General features: G+C 41.7%; 1 protein-coding gene across 5 annotated transcripts in view; it reads right to left on the bottom strand.

The window, feature by feature from the left end:
* PYM1 (PYM homolog 1, exon junction complex associated factor) overlaps window positions 1-19474 on the bottom strand; it is a 20203-nt gene continuing 729 nt past the window's right edge. For 4 of the 5 annotated variants that reach the window (XM_013997620.3, XM_005663885.4, XM_084956075.1 and 1 more), the window contains exons 3-4: window positions 1342-1435; window positions 1-952 (exon numbers count right to left, since the gene is read on the bottom strand). In XM_013997620.3, coding sequence (XP_013853074.1) covers window positions 469-952; window positions 1342-1435 — 578 coding nt within the window. In that variant the 3' untranslated portion in view covers window positions 1-468. Of the gene's footprint in view, window positions 953-1341; window positions 1436-19375; window positions 19429-19474 lie in introns of those variants that run through there. The other variant, XM_005663884.4, reaches the window with a different exon arrangement.

Here is a 19474-nt window from a genome sequence, read left to right on the forward strand (position 1 = left end):
TGTTGTCTACTTGAGTTTATTCTGTTCTTTAAAAAAAAAGAAAGAAAAAAGAGAAAAAAAGAGGTGAGGGATGGAGGGGGAAATATCCCATAAACACTGTGAACAGGAACCAAGACTCCAAGACTTGGGCGTACTCCCCCTACCCTCAACCTCCGTTCTCCAAGAGATTCCCACCCGCCCAATTTTCTTTTAAACAAGACACCCAAATCAGCAGCAAAGGTACCTGGGGTAGTCACTGAGATTTTAAACACTGGGAATAGGAGAGGGAAAAGTCCAAAAAAATAGGAGTTGGGAAGACAAGGGAAGGAATGAGGGAGATGCTAGGCTCTGGAGGACGGAGTTGGGCCATGAGAGGTGGAAGTGAGCCAGTACGGCGCTCCCCCTCCTGACTGCTGCTGCCCACCTTCCCCAGGACCCCAGAGAGCCCCATGGTTTGTTTTGCAGTCCATCCCCTGTTCCCCAAGGGCCTCACAGGCCCAGCTCCAAGTCCTCTAGCTCCTCCTCCAACGCCCTCCTCCTCGCCAGCTTCTCCAGCTGCTCTTTGCTAGGCTGGCTGATTTCCCCAGCCTGGATCCGCTGCTGCAACTCTTCCACCTGCCGAAGCTTCTTCTTCAGGTTCTTTATCTTCTTGGCCTTCTCGGTGGTGGCAGCTGAGTCGGGCTGGTCTGAGGCAGCTGTAGGCACTGCTCGGGAGACCTGTGGAGCACTGGGGGCTTGGGCTGTCTCTCCCAGGGTCACCTTCTCGAGAGTCCGGCTCAAGGTCTCCGCCTCCCCTTTCTCCTGCTGCTGCCGCCTCTTCTCCTTCCGCTTCAGGTTGCGTTTGGCTGTCTTGGAGAGGCCTGGCTCACCACCTTCAGGCCTGGATGCGGTGACCGGAGTGGTGGCCTCAGGGCTCAGCCCGGGGGGCAGTTCTGGTTTACTCTTGAAAAATTTCACATATTTGTTCTCATACCTGCGGAGAACAGTGTCAAAGAATCAGACTTTTCCAGGCTTTTTCTTAACCTTTACATATTACTTTAGCCTTTTCTCCTTCTTGCTTCCTTCCTCTACCTACGGTTCCCTCCCCAACTTCCTTCTGTTTTGCAGGTTGCAGGATCCCTAGGTCCGAAAGCTCTGGATTTCTCAATGTTATTTACAGGTTCTGCTGAACAGAGGCCACAGGAACAGGACTAGTCACCTGGTTACTCATCCCTTACTCATCCCTGAATCCCGGCCCCCTCCTTCCATTTCCTAGGATCCTGGGATTAGGGAATTCTTCCCTGAACTCATAAGCAGGCACACATGTTCTTTCTTGCTATTGGGACCCCATTAAATACCCCCTCCTCACGCCTAACCACGCACACTGGGACCTCCTCCTGGGGCACATAGCCTTCTTTCACCCTCCGTTGCTTTCGCCAGGTCCCGTCAGGTCGCTGTGTTGAGGCGATGTACTTGCCTGAAATGGGAGAATTAAGTTGGAGAGTTACTCTAATTTTCAAAGAGATCCCAGGATGAAAGAATGCACCCAGCACCATCCTTCCACTAAATGCAACCATTAAAGCATTCTTTTCTCATAACAACCCTCTATCTCTCTCTCATCATTATTTACTGAGTGCCTATCCACTGTGTAATACACCGTCCCCGCCCTCCGGGAGTTTCTACTTTTATAATCTAGTTGGCAAGACAGGGCAGGCACAGAGGAAGTTTAAAAAAACACAAGAACAGCATGGGGACATAAAAAGACAGTACATGACTAAGAGGCTAAAAAGGATGAAAAAAAAGAATCACGGGAAGGAAAAATGACCTGAGATGTTGTAGAGAAGGGGAAGTTTTATTAAGGTGGATGGTGAAAAACAAAGTTCCGGGAATCTATACTGTAGATATAAAAGTACCAGCACACAAGGCTATGTGTAAAGGATGTTTGAATTATAATAGGTTGCTGCATTATTTAAATTAATAAAAAGCTGACAACTTGAACAGCCATCAATAGATGTGGGTCATCTACATCCTGGAACACCAAGCTGGTATGAAAAAGAATGTCAGATACAGAAGGTCCCTCTGTGTGGCGCAGTGGAAACGAATCAGACTAGGAACCATGAAGCTGTGGGTTCGATCCCTGACCTTGCTCAGTGGGTTAAGGATCCAGTGTTACTGTAAGCTGTGGTGTAGGTTACACACAGCTCAGATCCAGCATTGCTGTGGCTCTGGCATAGGCCAGGGGCTACAGCTCCAATTCGACCTCTAGCCTGGGAACCTCCATATGCCATAGGAGTGGCCCAAGAAATGGCAAAAAAAGACAAAAAAAAAAAAAAAAGTTAGATATAAATGCACTGACCTTGAATGGTATTCGTGACATACTAAGTGAAAAAGCAAGTTGCAGGATGTGTATAGATCCTCAAACTTTGTAATTTCGGAATCCCCCATACACTCTTATTTTGCAATCTTATGCATTTCAATATGCAGTATTTTTAAAAAATCATGTCTGTTAATCTCATCAGAAAAGTGTGTTGTTGTTGCTGTTTGCCACACCTGTAGCATGTGGAAGTGACACGCAGCTGCTGCAGTGACAAGCCTGGCCACACCTGCAGTATATGGAAGTTCCCAGGGTCAAATCGGACTGCAGCTGCCAGACTATGCCACAGCCACAGCAATTCGAGATCTGAGCCGTGTCTGTGACGTACACCACAGCTCACAGCAACACCAGATCCTTAACCCACTGAGCAAAGCCAGGGATCAAACCCACGTCCTCATGGATATTAGTCGGGTTCATTACTGCTGGGTCACAATGGAATTCCAGAAAAGTCTTCACGGTGAAGCTGTCACATTTATAGCAGCAGAAGTTTTTCAAAATTTAAATTTCCACTTGAAGCCTGAATTTTATCATTGGCAACAAACACTGTTGGTTGTTTTCCTTGAAATGACAGGCTCATTTCTTTGGTTTTTAGGAAAATGCCTATCACATACTCAGGTCTGAAGAGTTTGTCAGTGATTCTTTCAAGTGAAAATGGGGTACTATGTAAAGGAAGCTTGTTTAGCTTGCAATTCAGACGACTGCACCAGCGCTTTTCCTTGAGACACCGTCTCCCTTCAGTGCACAGCAGTGTTTTATGCTTACTTCCCATTTATTTCACAGAGAACACTAAAATGTAATTTTTAGTTATAAGATGAACAAATTCTGGGGATTTAAGGTATAACGTGGTGATTATAGTCAGTAAAATGGGATGTGTATTTGAAAGTTGCTACGAGACTAGAGTTTTTTGCTAGTTTGTTTTCTTTTCTGCCGCACCCATGGCATGTGGATCCAACCTGAGCCACAGCAGTGACAACACTGGATCCTTAACCCATTGAGCCACCGGGAAACTCTTGAGAGTAGAGTTTTAATGATCTCACCGTAAATCAACGAAGCGGTAATTATGTGAGGTAAAAGATGTGTTAACTAACTTTATGTGGTAAACCTTTTGCAATATGTGTGTATCAAATAATCACATTGTACATCTTAAATTTACAGAAAGTTATAAGTCAATCATTTCAATAAAGCTGGGGAAAATAATAGATAAATAAAAAGATGTTATTAAAGGGCCAGGATTTTATTAACCATTTTTATTGCATCATCAAGGATATTGTGAAAGTGGCATTATTTACTGCAAGCATGTGGCAGTGAAAGACACAATGACTAGTATGGTTTGGTGCCAGTCACCTTGAGTAGTGCTAAGGGGCCAGCAGTTTGACCCACCATTGTCTTTGTACCCTCAATGCAAATGTCAACCCAGTAAGACAGGCAAATAATGTCTTAGTATATTATCAAAATAGCTATGCTGGCAGACGTCTGGAAAGGATCTTAGAAAATTCCCAAGGGTCCTGGACAACATTTTGAGGGGCACTGGTGTACAGTATGCTTCCATTCTTGTTGGGCAAGAAGCAGCACTTAGAGGTCCATACAGTTCGTGCATGGGAACAAAGAGAAAAGTGTGGAAGGACACACACCAAGATACAAAGACTTTAATGCTGGTTACTTTAAGAGGAATAACAGGGAAGAAGAGGTAGTAGAAACTACTAACCTATTAACTATTAATAATATATATTTTTATTAACAATAATATAATTTTATTAACTATGTAACAATATATATTTTTAAACACATATGTTTATATCTTGTGCTATTATTTTTCTTCTCCTTTTTTTAAGTATCACTTAAAAAAAAAACAAAAAAAAAAAGGAAAAGAAAAAAAAAGTAAAAAATATTTTAAAAATAAGAAGTCAGGAAGTTCTCTTGTGGCACAGCAGATTAAGGATCCAACATTGTTGCAGCTGTAGCACAGGCCACAACTGAAGCTAGGGTTCAATCCCTGGCCAGGGAATTCTACATGCTGCAGGTGCGGCCAAAAAAAAAAAAGGGAAAGAAATCAATGGGAGCTCCCTGGTGGCCTAGCAGTTAAGGATTCAGTGTCATCATAGCTTTGGTGTGGGTTCAATCCCTGGCCCAGAAATTTCTGCATACCATGGGAGTGGCCAAAAAAAAGTAAAGTCTAGAGCCTCCCACATGGATTATACATCATTACATGAATTGGGTTTTTATTCAAAATGCAAAATCATTAATAAATTAAAACTTAAAAAGGGATATGATTTGACAGGTTGAGGGGATGTGGGAAAGAACAAACATAAGCCAAGAAAGGCTTGGATGTGGGGATGGCCTGGAGTATGTAGAAAACAGACAGCAGAGAAGTCCAGGAGAATCAGACAGCTCATGTTGGGGAATAACATGAAGCTAGGATGAAAATTAAAAATGGCCCCAGATCTTAGAAAGCCTTAAAAACAAGGTCAAGGAATTTGGAGTTTATCTAGTGAATAAAAGAGGGATACTGGAATTCCCATCATGGCTCAGCAGTTAAAAAACCCAACTAGCATCCAAGGGGATGCAGGTTTGATCCCCGGTCTCACTCAGTAGGTTAAGGATCTGCCGCTGCCATGAGCTGTGGTGTAGGTCACAGACGCGGCTCAGATCCCGTGTTGCTATGGTTGTGGTGTATGCCAGTGGCTACAGTTCCGACTGGACCCCTTATCTGGGAACCTTCATATGGCATGGGTGTGGCCCTAAAAAGACAAAACATTTAAAATAAATAAATAAATAAAAGAGGGCCACTGAGGATACTGTTTACTAAGCTGTGACAGTTTAAAGACAAAGAATAAAAAGTCAAGAATTAAAAACAGAGGCTCCATGGAAGCTCTGGAAGGCCTGAGCTTAGAGCCAGGCTGTGAAGAGTCAAACTAAGGTAAATGAAAAGGGAAGCAGATTGGGGTCTAAACAGAATCATAGTCAAACAAAATTTCAGGGAAGGAAATGTTCAGGAGATGGTGACTAAACCAATCTGCTGAATCGGGGCTGATGCAAAGTAAATGGGAGGGAGTTCCTGTGGTGGCTCAGCAGTAACAAATCCGACTAGTATCCATGAGAATGCGGGTTTGATTCCTGGCCTCGCTCAGTGGGTTAAGGGTCTGGTATTGCTGCAGGTTGTGGTGTGGGTCACAGACGAGGCTCAGATCCCATGTGGCTGTGGCCTAGGCCAGCAAAATAATAATAATGATAATGATAATAATAAAGTAAATGGGAGAATATTCAGACCTTGAAATGCCAGTTAAGGAGTTTAATATCTGGCACACTGCAAGTATTCAATGAATATCAAATGAAAGAATCTTTTATCCAAAGCAGAGTTTTAGGGCAATTAATCCGGCATGATGAAAAGATGAATTATTAAGGGAAAACAGTGGAGACTGGGTAAATCAGTCAGGGAAAAAAAGACTGCAATAATCCTGGCATGAGAGACAGTACTTGCTGGGAATGGAAAGGAAGAGAATGATGCCATATACATTATTCAACGCTTGGTAATTCACTGACTGGGGGAGGGGTAAAGAGGTTAAAGTCAAAGACAATTCAAAACACTATGTTTTAGTCATCCTAATCTTGAGAATTTAGCATAAGAAAATAGTTCAATTGGAAAAAACAAAACCAGAAAAAAGAAGGGGGATTAATCGTGTGAAAATTATGGTATTACCTATAGATAAAAATTAAAACAAACTTCACATCCAGTTATATAGGAATGGTTTATAATATAGCCATTAAAAATAATAATGACAGGAATTCCCATTGTGGTGCAAGAGGATCAGCAGCATCTTGGGAGTGCTAGGATGTGGGTTTGATCCCCAGCCTGGCATGATAGGTTGGAGATCCAATGTTGCCACAGCTGCGGCCTGGTTGCAACTGCAGCTCAGGTCTGATCCCTGGCCCAGGAACTCCATATGCCACAGGATGGCCAAAATTTATCTTATTTTGATAAATTAGAATCATTAATATGATATAGTAGAATGTAAAACATAATAAAAAATTATATATGCATCAAGACTTGTTATTAAATGTTATGCTTGGTGATTTAGATTGTAAATAATTTTTCCTTTTAAAAATTCCCATTAGGGGAGTTCCCGTCATTGCTCAACGGAAACGAATCTCACTAGCGTCCATGAGGGTGCAGGTTCAATCCCTGGCCTTGCTCAGTGGGTTAAGGGTCCGGTGTTGCCGTGAGCTGTGGTGTAGCTCAAAGATGTGGCTTGGATCCTGAGTTGCTGTGGCTGTGTCTGTGGTGTAGGCCAGCACCTGAAGCTCTGATTCGACCCCTAGCCTGAGAACCTCCATGTGCCACAGGTGCAGGCCTAAAAAGACCAAAAAAAAAATAAAAAATAAAAAATTTCCATTAGGAGTTCCTGTTGTAGCTCAGCAGGTTAAGAAACCAGCTAGTAACCATGAGGATGTGGGTTCGATCCCTGGCCTTGCTCAGTGGGTTAAGGATCCGGCATTGCTGCAAGCTGCGGTATAGGTCACAGATGAAGCTCGGATTTGGTGTTGCTCTGACTATGGTGTAGCCAGCAACTGCAGTTCCAAATTGACTCCTAGCCTGGGAACTTCCATATGCCACAGGTGTGGCCATAAAAAGAAAAACAAAATTCCCACTAATGTTGTTATAGTGGAGGTTTTTAAAAATCTTATTTTGGGAGTTCCCGTTGTGGCTCAGTGGTTAAAGAACCCAGGAGGATGCAGGTTCAATTCCTGGCCTTGCTCAGTGGGTTAAGGATCCAGCGTTGCCCAAAAGCTGTGGTGTAGGTCGCAGATGCAGCTCAGATCCTGCGTTGCTGTGGCTGTGGTATAGGCTGGCAGCTACCCTGACAGCCACCCTAGCCTGGGAACCTCCATATGCTGCAGGTGCAGCCCTAAAAAAAAAATAAAGACAAATCAAAATCTTATTTTGGCTTCAAAACGTAAGTTTGAATCAATGGCTTGGAGAATGGGTACACAAAGGAGCATGAAATTACTTTTGACCAGGTAACTTATAAATATTTTTATGGAGGACAGAACATCTTTGTAATCTTTGGAAGATGAGCAAGATTTAGACAGGTGGAGGTGGGGGAGTGTGCTTATGAGGAAAGAGGAAAAAGGGAAATATTTCAGGCTCAAAGGACACCATAAACAAAAGGACAAATCAGACTAGTTGGGTAGAGGTATTTAAAATTCTTCCTGGATTCCTGTTGCTCTCAAGAGTATTTGCAAGGAAGATAGAACCACACACAAAGGCCTTCTGGACCCAGCTCTTGCTAGTCTCTGGTCCTAGCACCCAGTCACTCACACCCTCAATGCTCCAGCCACTGAAATATTCACAAATCTCACCTGTGTCTTTATTCTCTATGCCTTTTGTTTTTCTTTCCTTTGGCGTGGAATTAACTTTTCTTGATTGTTACCTAATTCCTACTGGCCTTTAAAGGTCAAGTTCAAGTATAAACTCAATGAAGTCTCTTCTGACCTCCGCACCCCAAACCAGTTGAGAAGTTGCCCTTTGTGCATCCACAGCACCTTTTTGGCCTTTTATCATGATCTAATGTTTAACATAATTGCTTGCCTGAGAGCAGAGACTTTGATCTTTGAAGCAAAGGGCCTGGCCCATAGAAGACTGTAATTAATTCAAATTAATGAATAAACACATTTAAGTATCATACTAGGGAATAGGAAGAATCCAGTATATTTTGGGCAAAAGGCATATGTAATAGGAAAAGAGACTAGTACAGATGATCTGCTCAAAGCATTGCTTTAAGAAGATTAACCTGAAAATGTGTAACATAAACTAAAAGGTAGGAAAAATAAGAAAGCAAGAGCTGTGAGTTCCCGTTGTGGCACAGCAGAAACAAATCCAACGAGGAACTATGAGGTTGTGGGTTCAATCCCTGGCCTCACTCAGTGGGTTAAGGATCTGGCATTGCCGTGAGCTGTGGTGTAGGTTGCAGACGCTCAGATCTAGCATGTGGCTTGGCAGCTGTAGCTCCAATTGGACCCCTAGCCTGGGAACCTCCATATGCTGAGGGTGCAGCCCTAAAAAGCAAAAAAAAAAAAAAAAAAAGCAATAGCTACAATGTAAGAAGACTTGATTTAAATGGTCTCTATGGGTGTTGAAAGAAAATGAAATTCATTATGAAAAATAAGCAAACAGGATCTGAAGACTTTCAAGATTTGAATGAGAGGAAATCCCTGAAAGTGCTACAGCGGATTTAATCTGGTGCTTTTCATTCACATGTTTTCTCTTATTTTTCACAATATACCTGTGGGTACGTAAGGTATATAGTAGTAACATGGTTCACATGTGGATTTTAAATGTTTATTGGGTACTTATTGTTGTGGCAGGCACTGTGACAGGAGCAGGAGGTACAATAATGACTAAATAAAGCAAGCAAGGGTCTTGCCTTCTTAGAGCATGCATTCTAATGAGGAGGAAAGGTAATAAATAAGAATACAAATAAATAAATTACAATATCACTTTGAATGTGGACAATTTGGAGGAGAAGAAAAACTACTGATATAAACAAAGTTCAAAGGAGAAGAAAACTTTGTGAAAATAATTCAATTCTAGGTAGGCAGTGTTTTCTATGGAATTAAGGAAAAAAGGACAATGCTAGAAACATACATTTAAGCAAACTGCAGAGATTATAGTTGAAGGTTTAACACTAGTAAAGATGGAACCTGAGAAAAGATAGGGCAAAAGCTTCTTGAATGACCAGCCTAAATGGAAGCCCTCAGAGATACAAATGGCCCATTATCATTGTTTGTGGAGCATCAACTGCATGTTATCTTGGTGGTGTTCTCTGGCCTTGATGATACCCAAAAGTCAAGTCAAAAAGAAGGGAGAGGTTTGCCGATTCCTAACCCTAAAATAAAAACCACGGGCAAAATATTACGATTTCCACGTTGCATCTTCCAGAGAGTCAGAAACCAGAGGTTAGAGACTGGTACTGTAAGGACTTTGTAAGCCTCATTGTTTCCCATCTGCTGTTGTGTAATCCTCAATCTGTTTCTTTAAACTGAAAAGGGCCTTGTTTTCGGGGGTGGCAGGAAGACAGTGAAGAGACAGCACAGCAAGGCTTGAAAGAACTCCAAGGGGTTAGGTGGAAGTAACTGTCAACCTGTTCAAAGTTAAGAAAGGAGATCTGCGTCACAGATCTGAGCCTGAGGATGACCTTAGGGCCAATGACTCTAAGACTGAGATGTGGTTTCTAACATAGAAACTGAGGAAATATAAGAAGGAAGGATACAATTTGGAGGAATGGTCCTGAAAAAAGTCATGATTATTTTTGTCAAGGAGGAAAAAGCGTCAGCAACAGCAGGAAATGATCCTAGAAAAGACAGACCTGGACAGTCCAATTCCATGGAGACCAAAAGTTTGAAGTAAAGGGCAGGTGATTAGCAGTATTAAATACTGCAGAGATATAGCAGAAATTATCACCGACTTGTAAATTAACTATACTTCAATAAAACTTCAAGAAATACCACAGAGAGATTAAGGAAAAGGAGAACTGAGCAGAAAAAAGGTTAATGATTTTGGCAATTTGGAAATCCCTAATTATGTTCAAGAATACAGCCTCAGAAAAGAGTGGTCAGAAACTAGACTACAAATTAATTAAATGCAATAAATATTTATTGAAAGCCTCCTATGAGAAAATACTATACCAAGGATTATAGGGATTATCAAGATCAGGAAAATGGCCCCTACTTTCAAAAAATTTACAGTTTAAGTAAGGAGGAGGGTGGGCAAGTTAGGCAAATAAAGAATAAGACAAAAATATAAATGTAGGAAGTTCACTGATGGCTTAGTGGGTTAAGGCTCCTGCGTTTTCACCACTGTGGCTCTGGTGGCTGCTGTGGCACAGGTTCAATCCCTGGCCCAGAACCTTCCACATGCTGCAGGTATGACAAAAAAGAAAAAAGAGAGAGAGAACCTAAAATAAACATTGCAATATTCATATATATGTCTTGGGTATCCCTAAGAGACCTTGAAACATACATATAAGAGATTTCAAGAGAATAAATATGTAACTAACGAGACCCCATTTGATAGGGGAAGTGCCAGGAAATTAGGAAAATCTCAGGGACTTGACCTTAAAGACTAGCTAGTAGTAGTAGTAATAATAATAATAAATCTATGGCTCATATTTTTGCAGAGAAAGGAAGGAAAAGGGCATTCCAAGAGGAATAAGAAGCAAAGTGATGCCAGTGTGAAACACAGTATGTTAAGAACAATTAGGAAAGAATATTTATTAATAAGTGACTACATTATACTAGGAACTTTACATACACTACCTCATTGGATCAAGACAAGAGCACACTATTATCATCTACAGCTGAGGAAACAAGAGTCTTCAAGAGGTTAAAGATATGTCCCAAGATCATAAAGGCAACATATAGCTGAGTCCTCTTTTTTAGTGGGGGGGTTTTTTGTTTATTTTTGTTTCTGGCCACACACAGCATGTGAAAATTCCTGGGCCAGGGATGAATTCTCACCACAGCTGTAACCAGAGCCACAGCAGTGACAACACCAGGTCCTTAACCCACTGAGCCACCAGGGAACTCCTAACTCAGTTTTTATGCTGAAGCTTACATATCACCACACTGCTGTTCCATCAGTGTTATACTATACAGACCAGTTTCACTGGAGGGTTTGGGCAGAGACATAGTATGTAATGATACTGTACTGAAAAGTAGTTTGTGCTGATATTAGAGAGGAGCAAATGGTCCATATGTAAATTGGATAGTCAATTCCAAAATGATAACAGCAGCTATTGAGTGCTTGCTTCATGCCAAGTGCTTACATACATTTCTTACTTCATTTTCACAACTCCATGAAGGATTATTCTTTTCATAGATAATGAGAAATTTAATAACTTGCCCAAAGTTACAATGTCAGTAAACTGCAACAGAATTTGAAGGCAAGCTATGGATTTCAAAGGCCGTGCTCTTTACACTGTTGTATACTATGTGATAAACGAAAAAAAAAAAAACCAAAAACTTCAACCTCACTAAATAATCAAAGGAAATACAAATTAAAACAATAAAATATCATTTTCACCTATTAAAACAACAGAATTTTTAAAGATGGGAATGCCAATGCAGTCAAAGAAATGATGAAACCAGTATATTCATATATTGTCAGTGGTAAAACCCTTTAGAAAGCAATCTGGCTAACTCAGCAAGAAAGTATAAGGAGTCCTATCACTTAGCAACATTTCCCAAAGGTTTAGTTATATGAAACATTACTTCCATAAGCTATTAAAAAGGATTACCCCAAAAAATTATTAATTAAGTTTAGGAAATTCTGGGTTAAACATTAAGACTAAAATGACTTATGTTCTTATTCACATGATTTTTTTTTTTTCTTTTCTTTTTAGGGCCGCACCCACAGCAAGTGGAAGTTTCCAGGCTAGGGGTTGAATGGCTGCTGCAGCTGCTGGCCTACAACACAGCCACAGCAATGCCAGATCCAAGCTGTGTCTGTGACTTACATCCCAGCTCACGGCAATGCTGCATCCCTAACCCACTGAGCGAGGCCAGGGATCAAACCCACATCCTCATGGTTCCTAGTTGGGTTCATTAACCACTGAGCCATGAAGGGAACTCCTCACATGAATATTAAGATGAGAATGTGGTTTACAGTGGTTATTTGACCACAGGAACCTAATTTTTTTTTTTACCACACCCACGACATGCAGAAGTTCCCAGGCTGGGGATCTCTCGCCACAGCAGTGACAACAGCCACTGCAGTGACGCCAGATACTTAACCCTCTTGACCACAAGGGAACTCCATGGAATCTTGTTTTCATTTCAGTTTTTTATGTTATAGCACATTTCACGGGACAATTAAATGTTCTGAGGACAAATTTTGGGAAGTACAGCCATTCGGGATGATCCAAGTTATGGGTTTTCTTATTCTATTTATTTACTTATTTATTTATTATTTTGTTTTTTTAGGGCTGCATCCACGGCATATGGAGGTTCCCAGGCTAGGAGTCCAATCGGAGCTACAGCTGCCAGCCCACACCATAGCCTCCACAACATCAGATCCAAGCCGCATCTGTGACTACACCACAGTCCAAGGCAACACCAGATCCTTAACCCACTGAGCAAGGCAAGGGATCGAACTCCCATCTTCACGGATCCTAATCAGGTTCCTTACTACTGAGCCATGACGGAAACTCCCCAAGCTATGTTAAACAGATATGCTATATATGTGCATAAAAATAAAAACTAAAAGGAAATGTAACTGTAGCTGCCTTTGAGTTCTAGAATTACCAAATATGCATGTGACTTTTATACTAGTTAGGAAAATATTTTCTAAGTTGTCTACAGTTAATATGAATTAATTTTATAATTAATTACAAATAAATAAAAGTCTGACTCCCCAATCTTGTAATTGTACTTATGGGAAATCTATCCTAAGAAAACAACCCTAAACGCACACCAAAAATTTTTTTTTCTTTTTATGGTCATACCTGCAGCACACAGAAATTCTTGGGTCAGGAGTCAAAGTGGAGCTACAGCTGCGGCCTGTGCCACAACCATGGCAACACTAGCTCCAAGCCAAATCTGCAACCCACACCACAGCTTGCAAGCACCAGATCCTTAATGCACTGAGTGAGGCCAGGGATCAAACCAGCATTCTCACAGAGATGACAGGTCCTTAACCTGCTGAGCCACACAACAGGAACTCCCAAAAATTTGTGCAAAAAATATTCATAGAGTTCTTATAATAAAAATTCTGGAAATAATCTACAAGTCCAATAACAGAAGAAAGGTAAGAGAGGGTCTATGCTCAAACAATAAAACACTCTGATAGTATTTTAAAAAATGTTTACAAAGAGTTTTCAGAGCAAGGAAAAATATTTATGTCATGAGGTTAAACGAAAAGGCAACACACAGGGAGTTCCCCTTGTGGCTCAGTGGAAACGAATCCAACTAGTATCCATGAGGATGGGGGTTCAATTCCTGGTCTCATTCCAATGGGTTAAGGATCCAGCGTTGCCGTGAGCTGTGGTATAGGTCAGAGACTCAGCTGGGATCCAGCACTGCTGTGGCTATGCTGTAGGCCAGCGGCTACAGTTCCCATTCAACCCCTAGCCTGGGAACTTCCATGTGCTGTGGGTGCAGCCCTAAAGAGCAAAAAAAAAAAAAAAAAAAAAGCAACATATACAACTATATATACCATCTGATTCAAAAAATTTCTTTAATTTTTTTTTTTTTTTTGTCTTCTTGCCTTTTCTAGGGCCACTACCTCACGGTTCCTAGTCAGATTCGTTTCCGATGTGCCACGATGGGAACTCCCAAAAATATTTCTAAAATGCACAGAAAAATAAATATCAGAAAGGTAAATGCCAAATTTAACAGTGGGCTCTGGGTGGATGAATTATACTTAACAAAAATTACATAATTAAAATTGTACTTAAGGAGTAGTTATCTGGTAACAGTGTGTCAAATGAACTGGAACAGAGAGATAGAGGCAGGACAGCTATTTAGGAGGTCACAGCAATATTTGCAGAATAAAGGAAACTAGAATTTTGTCAGGCACCAAGATTTACCCAAGTATTCTGTTTGATATTTTGCACATACAGAGAACCATTTCTTTTTATGTGCCAGACGGGTACTTTTTTTTTTTTTTGGCTGCAGGCATGCAGAAGTTGCAGGGCCTGGGATCAAACCTGTGCCACAGCAGTGACAATGCCAGATCCTTAACACAATGAGCCACTAGGGAACTCCCAGGAATGTATGTACATTATTTCATTTAAATTTTAATTCTCACATTATTGTTGTAGGAGTCACTATTACTACATTGTAGAATTCACTATTCCTGTTTCATTCATAAAGAAACTATAGCTTGGATTCCCTATGCTTAAAATCCCCAGGCTAGGAGTTTCTGCTGTGGTGCAGTGGGTTAAGGATCCAGCATTGCTGTACTACAGCATAGGCTACGCTGTGGCTTGGATTTGATCCCTGGCCTGGGAACTCCCATATGCCATGAGTGCGGCCATAAAAAATAAAAAATTCCCAGGCCATATTACTAACAAGTATTGAAGATGGGATAAAGGTAATGGCAGTAGGAAGAGAAGAATGATATTTGGACAACTGGAGTGGGTAAAAAACAATGCAAAAACAACACTCTAGTTAATTTTGTTAATAGCAACAAAATACCTAGTGCTATGATCTAGATGATCCCATACCATTCTTCAGTAAAAGGAACAAGGGCTCCTTGGAGAAATGGCTGATTCTAGGACTGGGGCAGGAAATATATAAGGTAAGCCTGGACCATCCTGTAATGTCAGAAAGTAAGAACTAAAACAACAACAACAACAAACTTAACACTGAAGGAAGTATGTCAACAGGACATGGGGCCAACTAAAAGAGCTCCCAATGTCCAAAGCTGGAACACTTGAGCAACACAATAAATAAAATAACCCAAAGTTCATACTGATATAAATGACTGAATAAATAAATGGGGTCGAAGAGACAAATCTCTTGCACAGAATTCCAAATGATACATATAAATACTTCATCCTTATGGAGGGGAGCATAACTCCCCACTATTTTTTTTTTTTTTCTGCTTTTTTAGGGCCACACCCTTGGCATATGGAAGTTCCCAGGCTAGGGGTAGAATCGCAGCCACAGCTACAGCAACAGCAACTCAGGATCCAGGATCCAAGCCATGTCTGTGACCTACACCACACTAAGCAAGGCCAGGGATCGAACCCAAATCCTCATGGATACTAATCAGGTTCATTTCCACTGTGCCACAACGGGAACTCCCATAACTCCCCACTCTTTAAGTGTAGGCTGTGAATAGTGACTTTCTTCTGAAGAGTACAAAATAGAAAAGATTGGGAGGGGGTAGGGGAGTAACTTTTCAGTGGAGAAATCTTCTAAACACTACCAAACGCAACAAGGAGATCATGGTAAATACCAAAAGTAAAAAAAACTTTGTAATAGTATCCTTGATTTAATATGATGAAAATGTCACTTTAACTTCTTCTTTTTTTTTTTTTTTTTGGTATTTCTTGGGCCGCTCCCGCGGCATATGGAGGTTCCCGGGCTAGGAGTCGAATTGGAGCTGTAGCCACCAGCCTACGCCAGAGCCACAGCAACGCGGGATCCGAGCCGCATCTGCAACCTACACCACAGCTCACGGCAACGTGGGATCATTAACCCACTGAGCAAGGGCAGGGACCAAACCCGCAATCTCATGGTTCCTAGTCGGATTCGTTAACCACTGCGCCACGACAGGAACTCCCCACTTTAACTTCTATGGTTGTCCCCATGAGAAGCCAACACTCATGTAGCCCCATGAGGAATACATCAAATTCCAATAGAGGGGTATCCTGTAAAAATGCTTGATCGATATTTCTCAAAACCCTCAAGATCATCAAAAATAAAGTCTGAGAAACTGTCACAGCTGATAGGAGCTTAAGGAGATATGAGAACTAAATGTAATATGGTATCCTGGATGGGATCTTGGAACAGAGAAAAAAATCAGGTAAAACTAAGAAAATCTGAATAATGTAGGGACCTTAGTTAGTAACAATGTATGAATACTGTTTCATCAATTGCAATAAAGACACCATATAATGTAAGATGTTAATAGCGGAAACTGAGTGTAAGATATATGGGAATTGTCTGTTATCATTTTCTCAATTTTTCTATAAATCTAAAATCCTTCTAAAAAAATCTATTTAAAAATTTTTAAAAAGAGAGAAAAATGGTGCAACATATTGATCCTGGGTTGGCTAGAACAATGGTGCCTTTAACAGAAATAAGGGAGGAAAAACTGATACTGATTATGGTCAGACTGGATTTAAGGTGTAACAGTATATCCAAGAATGAAAGCTACTCACCAACAATTAGAAAAGGGAATTGGCAACTCAGGAGAGGCTGGTGCTAGAAATAAACCATTGTAAAGAGCTAAGGAACAAAAAAACAGTGAGGAAATAGAAGTAGTTATGTGTAGACCTGACATTCAAGAAATCAGGCTATGAACAGGATAAGAAGCAGAAACAGAGCTCCCACAGTGCAGTAGATTAAGTATCCAGCATTGTCTTTGCAGTGGCGTGGGTATGATCCCTGGACCAGCACAGTGGGTTAAGGATCCAGCATTGCCACAGCTATGGCATAGGTCACAGCTGCTTCTTGGATTCAATAACTGGCCTGGGAACTTCCACATGTCGCAAGTGTGGCCAAAAAAAAAAAAAAAAAAAAAAAGAAGAAGAAGAAGAAAGAAAAAGAAAAATAACAAACCACCTTGATTTTTCAATGAAACAGAAAGTGAGGCCATTTGCCACAAGAAGCATTAAAAGGGATGGTCACAGAATGCTGGGAAAAGCAGGGGAAATAGCCATGGCAGAATGTAAGCAAATCGAGAAAGAAGAATTGAAGCTGTGATCTTGGCTGAAGTTAACATTAAGTTATATTATACTGAAGGTGTATATCTGTGTCTTTTCTCTAGCCATGTACTAGGGCCTAGAAGCAGAAGCCAAGAAAACAGGTGATAGGATGATCAAGGTAACAGAAGTGCTGACTTAGTACAGAAGATCAAAATGAATGAAGAAAGCAATGATGATATAGTGACTCGTCACATAGGTCTAGCAGGGCAGCATCAAAAGTAGTCATGAAGAAGTTCCTGCCATGGCACAGTGGGTTAAGAATACCACTACAGTGGCTCAGGTCACTGTGGGTTTGAGCCTTGGCCTGGTACAGTGGGTTAAAGGATCCAACAACCACAGTGTAGGTCGCAGCTGTGATGCGGCTTCAATCCCTGGCCAGAGAACTTCCACAGATCAAAAGTGTGGCCATAAAATTTAAAAAAAAAAAAAAAAGTCATCATGAACATACTGGTGGACTCACCAAAATGGGAAATGTCAAGCACCAGAGAACCTAAGGAGGGGAAAAAAGCCGATTCTGTGGGTGTATAAGTAATAAAGGTGATTGGGTAAAGAAGCTAAAATAAGTGATGGAGGAGCACCTGAAGGGGGAGGCAGTGTCATAGGTGAGGTCCTATGTAGTAGGTCCAGATTGTAGTGACTGTGATGTGTAACTGGTTTGAAAATTCAAAGGAAAGTCAATGGTCTCATTCGGAGGAACTAAAAAGATAAGAGTATTCCAAAGATGTTGCAGTTACTGAGAATAAGTGGTGACACTGAGAAACAGAATGGAGAAAAAAATATGATACAACACCTTTGGGTCCTTGTGGGCAGTGGATGATGGCCCTGAGGTTTTAGAGAAAATGCTCTAGCTGCATTGCAATACCTATGAGAATTACAGTGACAGTGGTAGATCAATGTGCTGGAATTAGGGAAATAAAAAAGCAATGTGATTCCTTCTCCTTTTCCACATAGAGATAACAGAAGATACCTCTTGGTGGGAGAGTAGGGCAAGATGTGATATCTGGATTTTCATTAAATCAGAAAGAAAAGGGAGTTATGGAGTTCCCAATGTGGTGCAACAAAATGGGTGATGTCTCTGCAGTGCCAGGACACAGGTTCAATCCCTGGCCAGGCACAGTGGGTTAAACAATCCAGTGTTACCATTGCTTCGGCACAGGTAGCAACTGTGGTTCGGATCAGATCCCTGGCCTAGGAGGGTACTACATATGCCCTGAGGTGGCCAAAAAAGACCCAAAAAAAAAAAAAAAAAGCACAGTGGGGGATTATCACATCAAAGCAAGTTGAGGATATGGCATTATCACTGCAGCAGCTTGGGGCACTACCATCCCACGGGTTCGATCCTTGACCTGGGAATTTCTTAGTATCATGCGTACCGCCAAAAAAATAGAAAATGAGTAATGTTTTCAAAGTACACATTGAAAGGAATTAGTTGAAGAAGGACCTACTATGTAGAGTGCAGAAGAGATTGTATCACTATGAAATGTGAGGTTGCAGAGAAATAGCAGAGACTTGGGTCGTCATTAAACATGATAGGAGAGGTGGGTGAGATGTAACATGGAAAACATCAAAGCAAGAAGCATAAAAGGTACATTTTAAAACAGACTGCATGTACCAAAGCACACACACACACCATCACTTCTACAGAATACACATACACAATGAGGGTGACAAAAACCAGTTAACACCTTGCCTTATACAGCAGTTTATAAATCGCTTTCACATACACTATCTTATCTGATCATCACTGAGTAAATATTACTATGCACATTTTTCTAAAGATGAGTAAATTAGGATGGGACACAACCAAAATGAAAATCTTGATTCTCAGTTTTCAACACGTAAACCTCACATACACAGGAGACACTTAAGCATCTCAATCAGACAGGCTGGAAATTCTTTTCTATGCATAAGGAATAGTGGGTTCTATAAATTTGTCCGAGGGCTTGCTAAAGGCCACTAAACACTTTCTTGTTTGCCTTCTTCCTCCTTAGATCCCTCAACTCCAGTCACCATCACCAGAGAAGGTACAGAAGGGTGGTGCCATCAAGGAGAAAACTCTAGCTGAAAGTTTTAATATGTTCCACTTCCCTTCACACCTCTGAACTTGAATGACCCAACGATGAAGATGAGGGAGTGGAAAAAGCACTATGCAGCAATGAGGAGGGCTCCAATAGATATAGCTTTCAGAAAAAGAATTAAAACGGGACTGGGATAGGGCAAAAAGCAGGCATACTGAGATGGGGGAGGGGAAGAGGGGAAAAGCAGGAATTGGAGGGAACTGAGAGTGGAGGAGCCCCCCCAAGGCTGAAGAACCCAAAGCAGATATAGAGACTCCAACTGCTGGAGAAAAGCTAAGGGTCCACGAGGGTCCCGGAGCAAAGACCAGCACTGAAGGACCCCTGGGTTTGGGTGACCGGAAGCGGAGACCCCCAAACACGAGACCAGAAGGGGGCGCAGGTGACACCCCGTAGGAGAGAATGAATGGGGAAGGCGGTCCGGAGGGCGGGGCAAAGGAGGGGCCCCGGGATGGGCGGGGCACAGACCCCTTTCCAAGTCCGAACCCCTGCCCCGAGAGCCCGGGGAGAAGCGGCTCCGCGTCTCCCGCACTCACCGCCGGTCTCGTCAGTTACATAGGGAGTCGCCATCTTGAAAACGCAAACCACTTCCGGCGTGAGCGGGCTGGGGTCCCGCCCCCCTCCCCACCGGAAGT

Source organism: Sus scrofa, chromosome 5 (assembly GCF_054392235.1).
Source record: "Sus scrofa isolate SSC_HxYL_T2T_F1_AM1 chromosome 5, Sscrofa_HxYL_maternal_Yorkshire_Landrace_v2.0, whole genome shotgun sequence".
NCBI lineage: Eukaryota > Metazoa > Chordata > Mammalia > Artiodactyla > Suidae > Sus > Sus scrofa.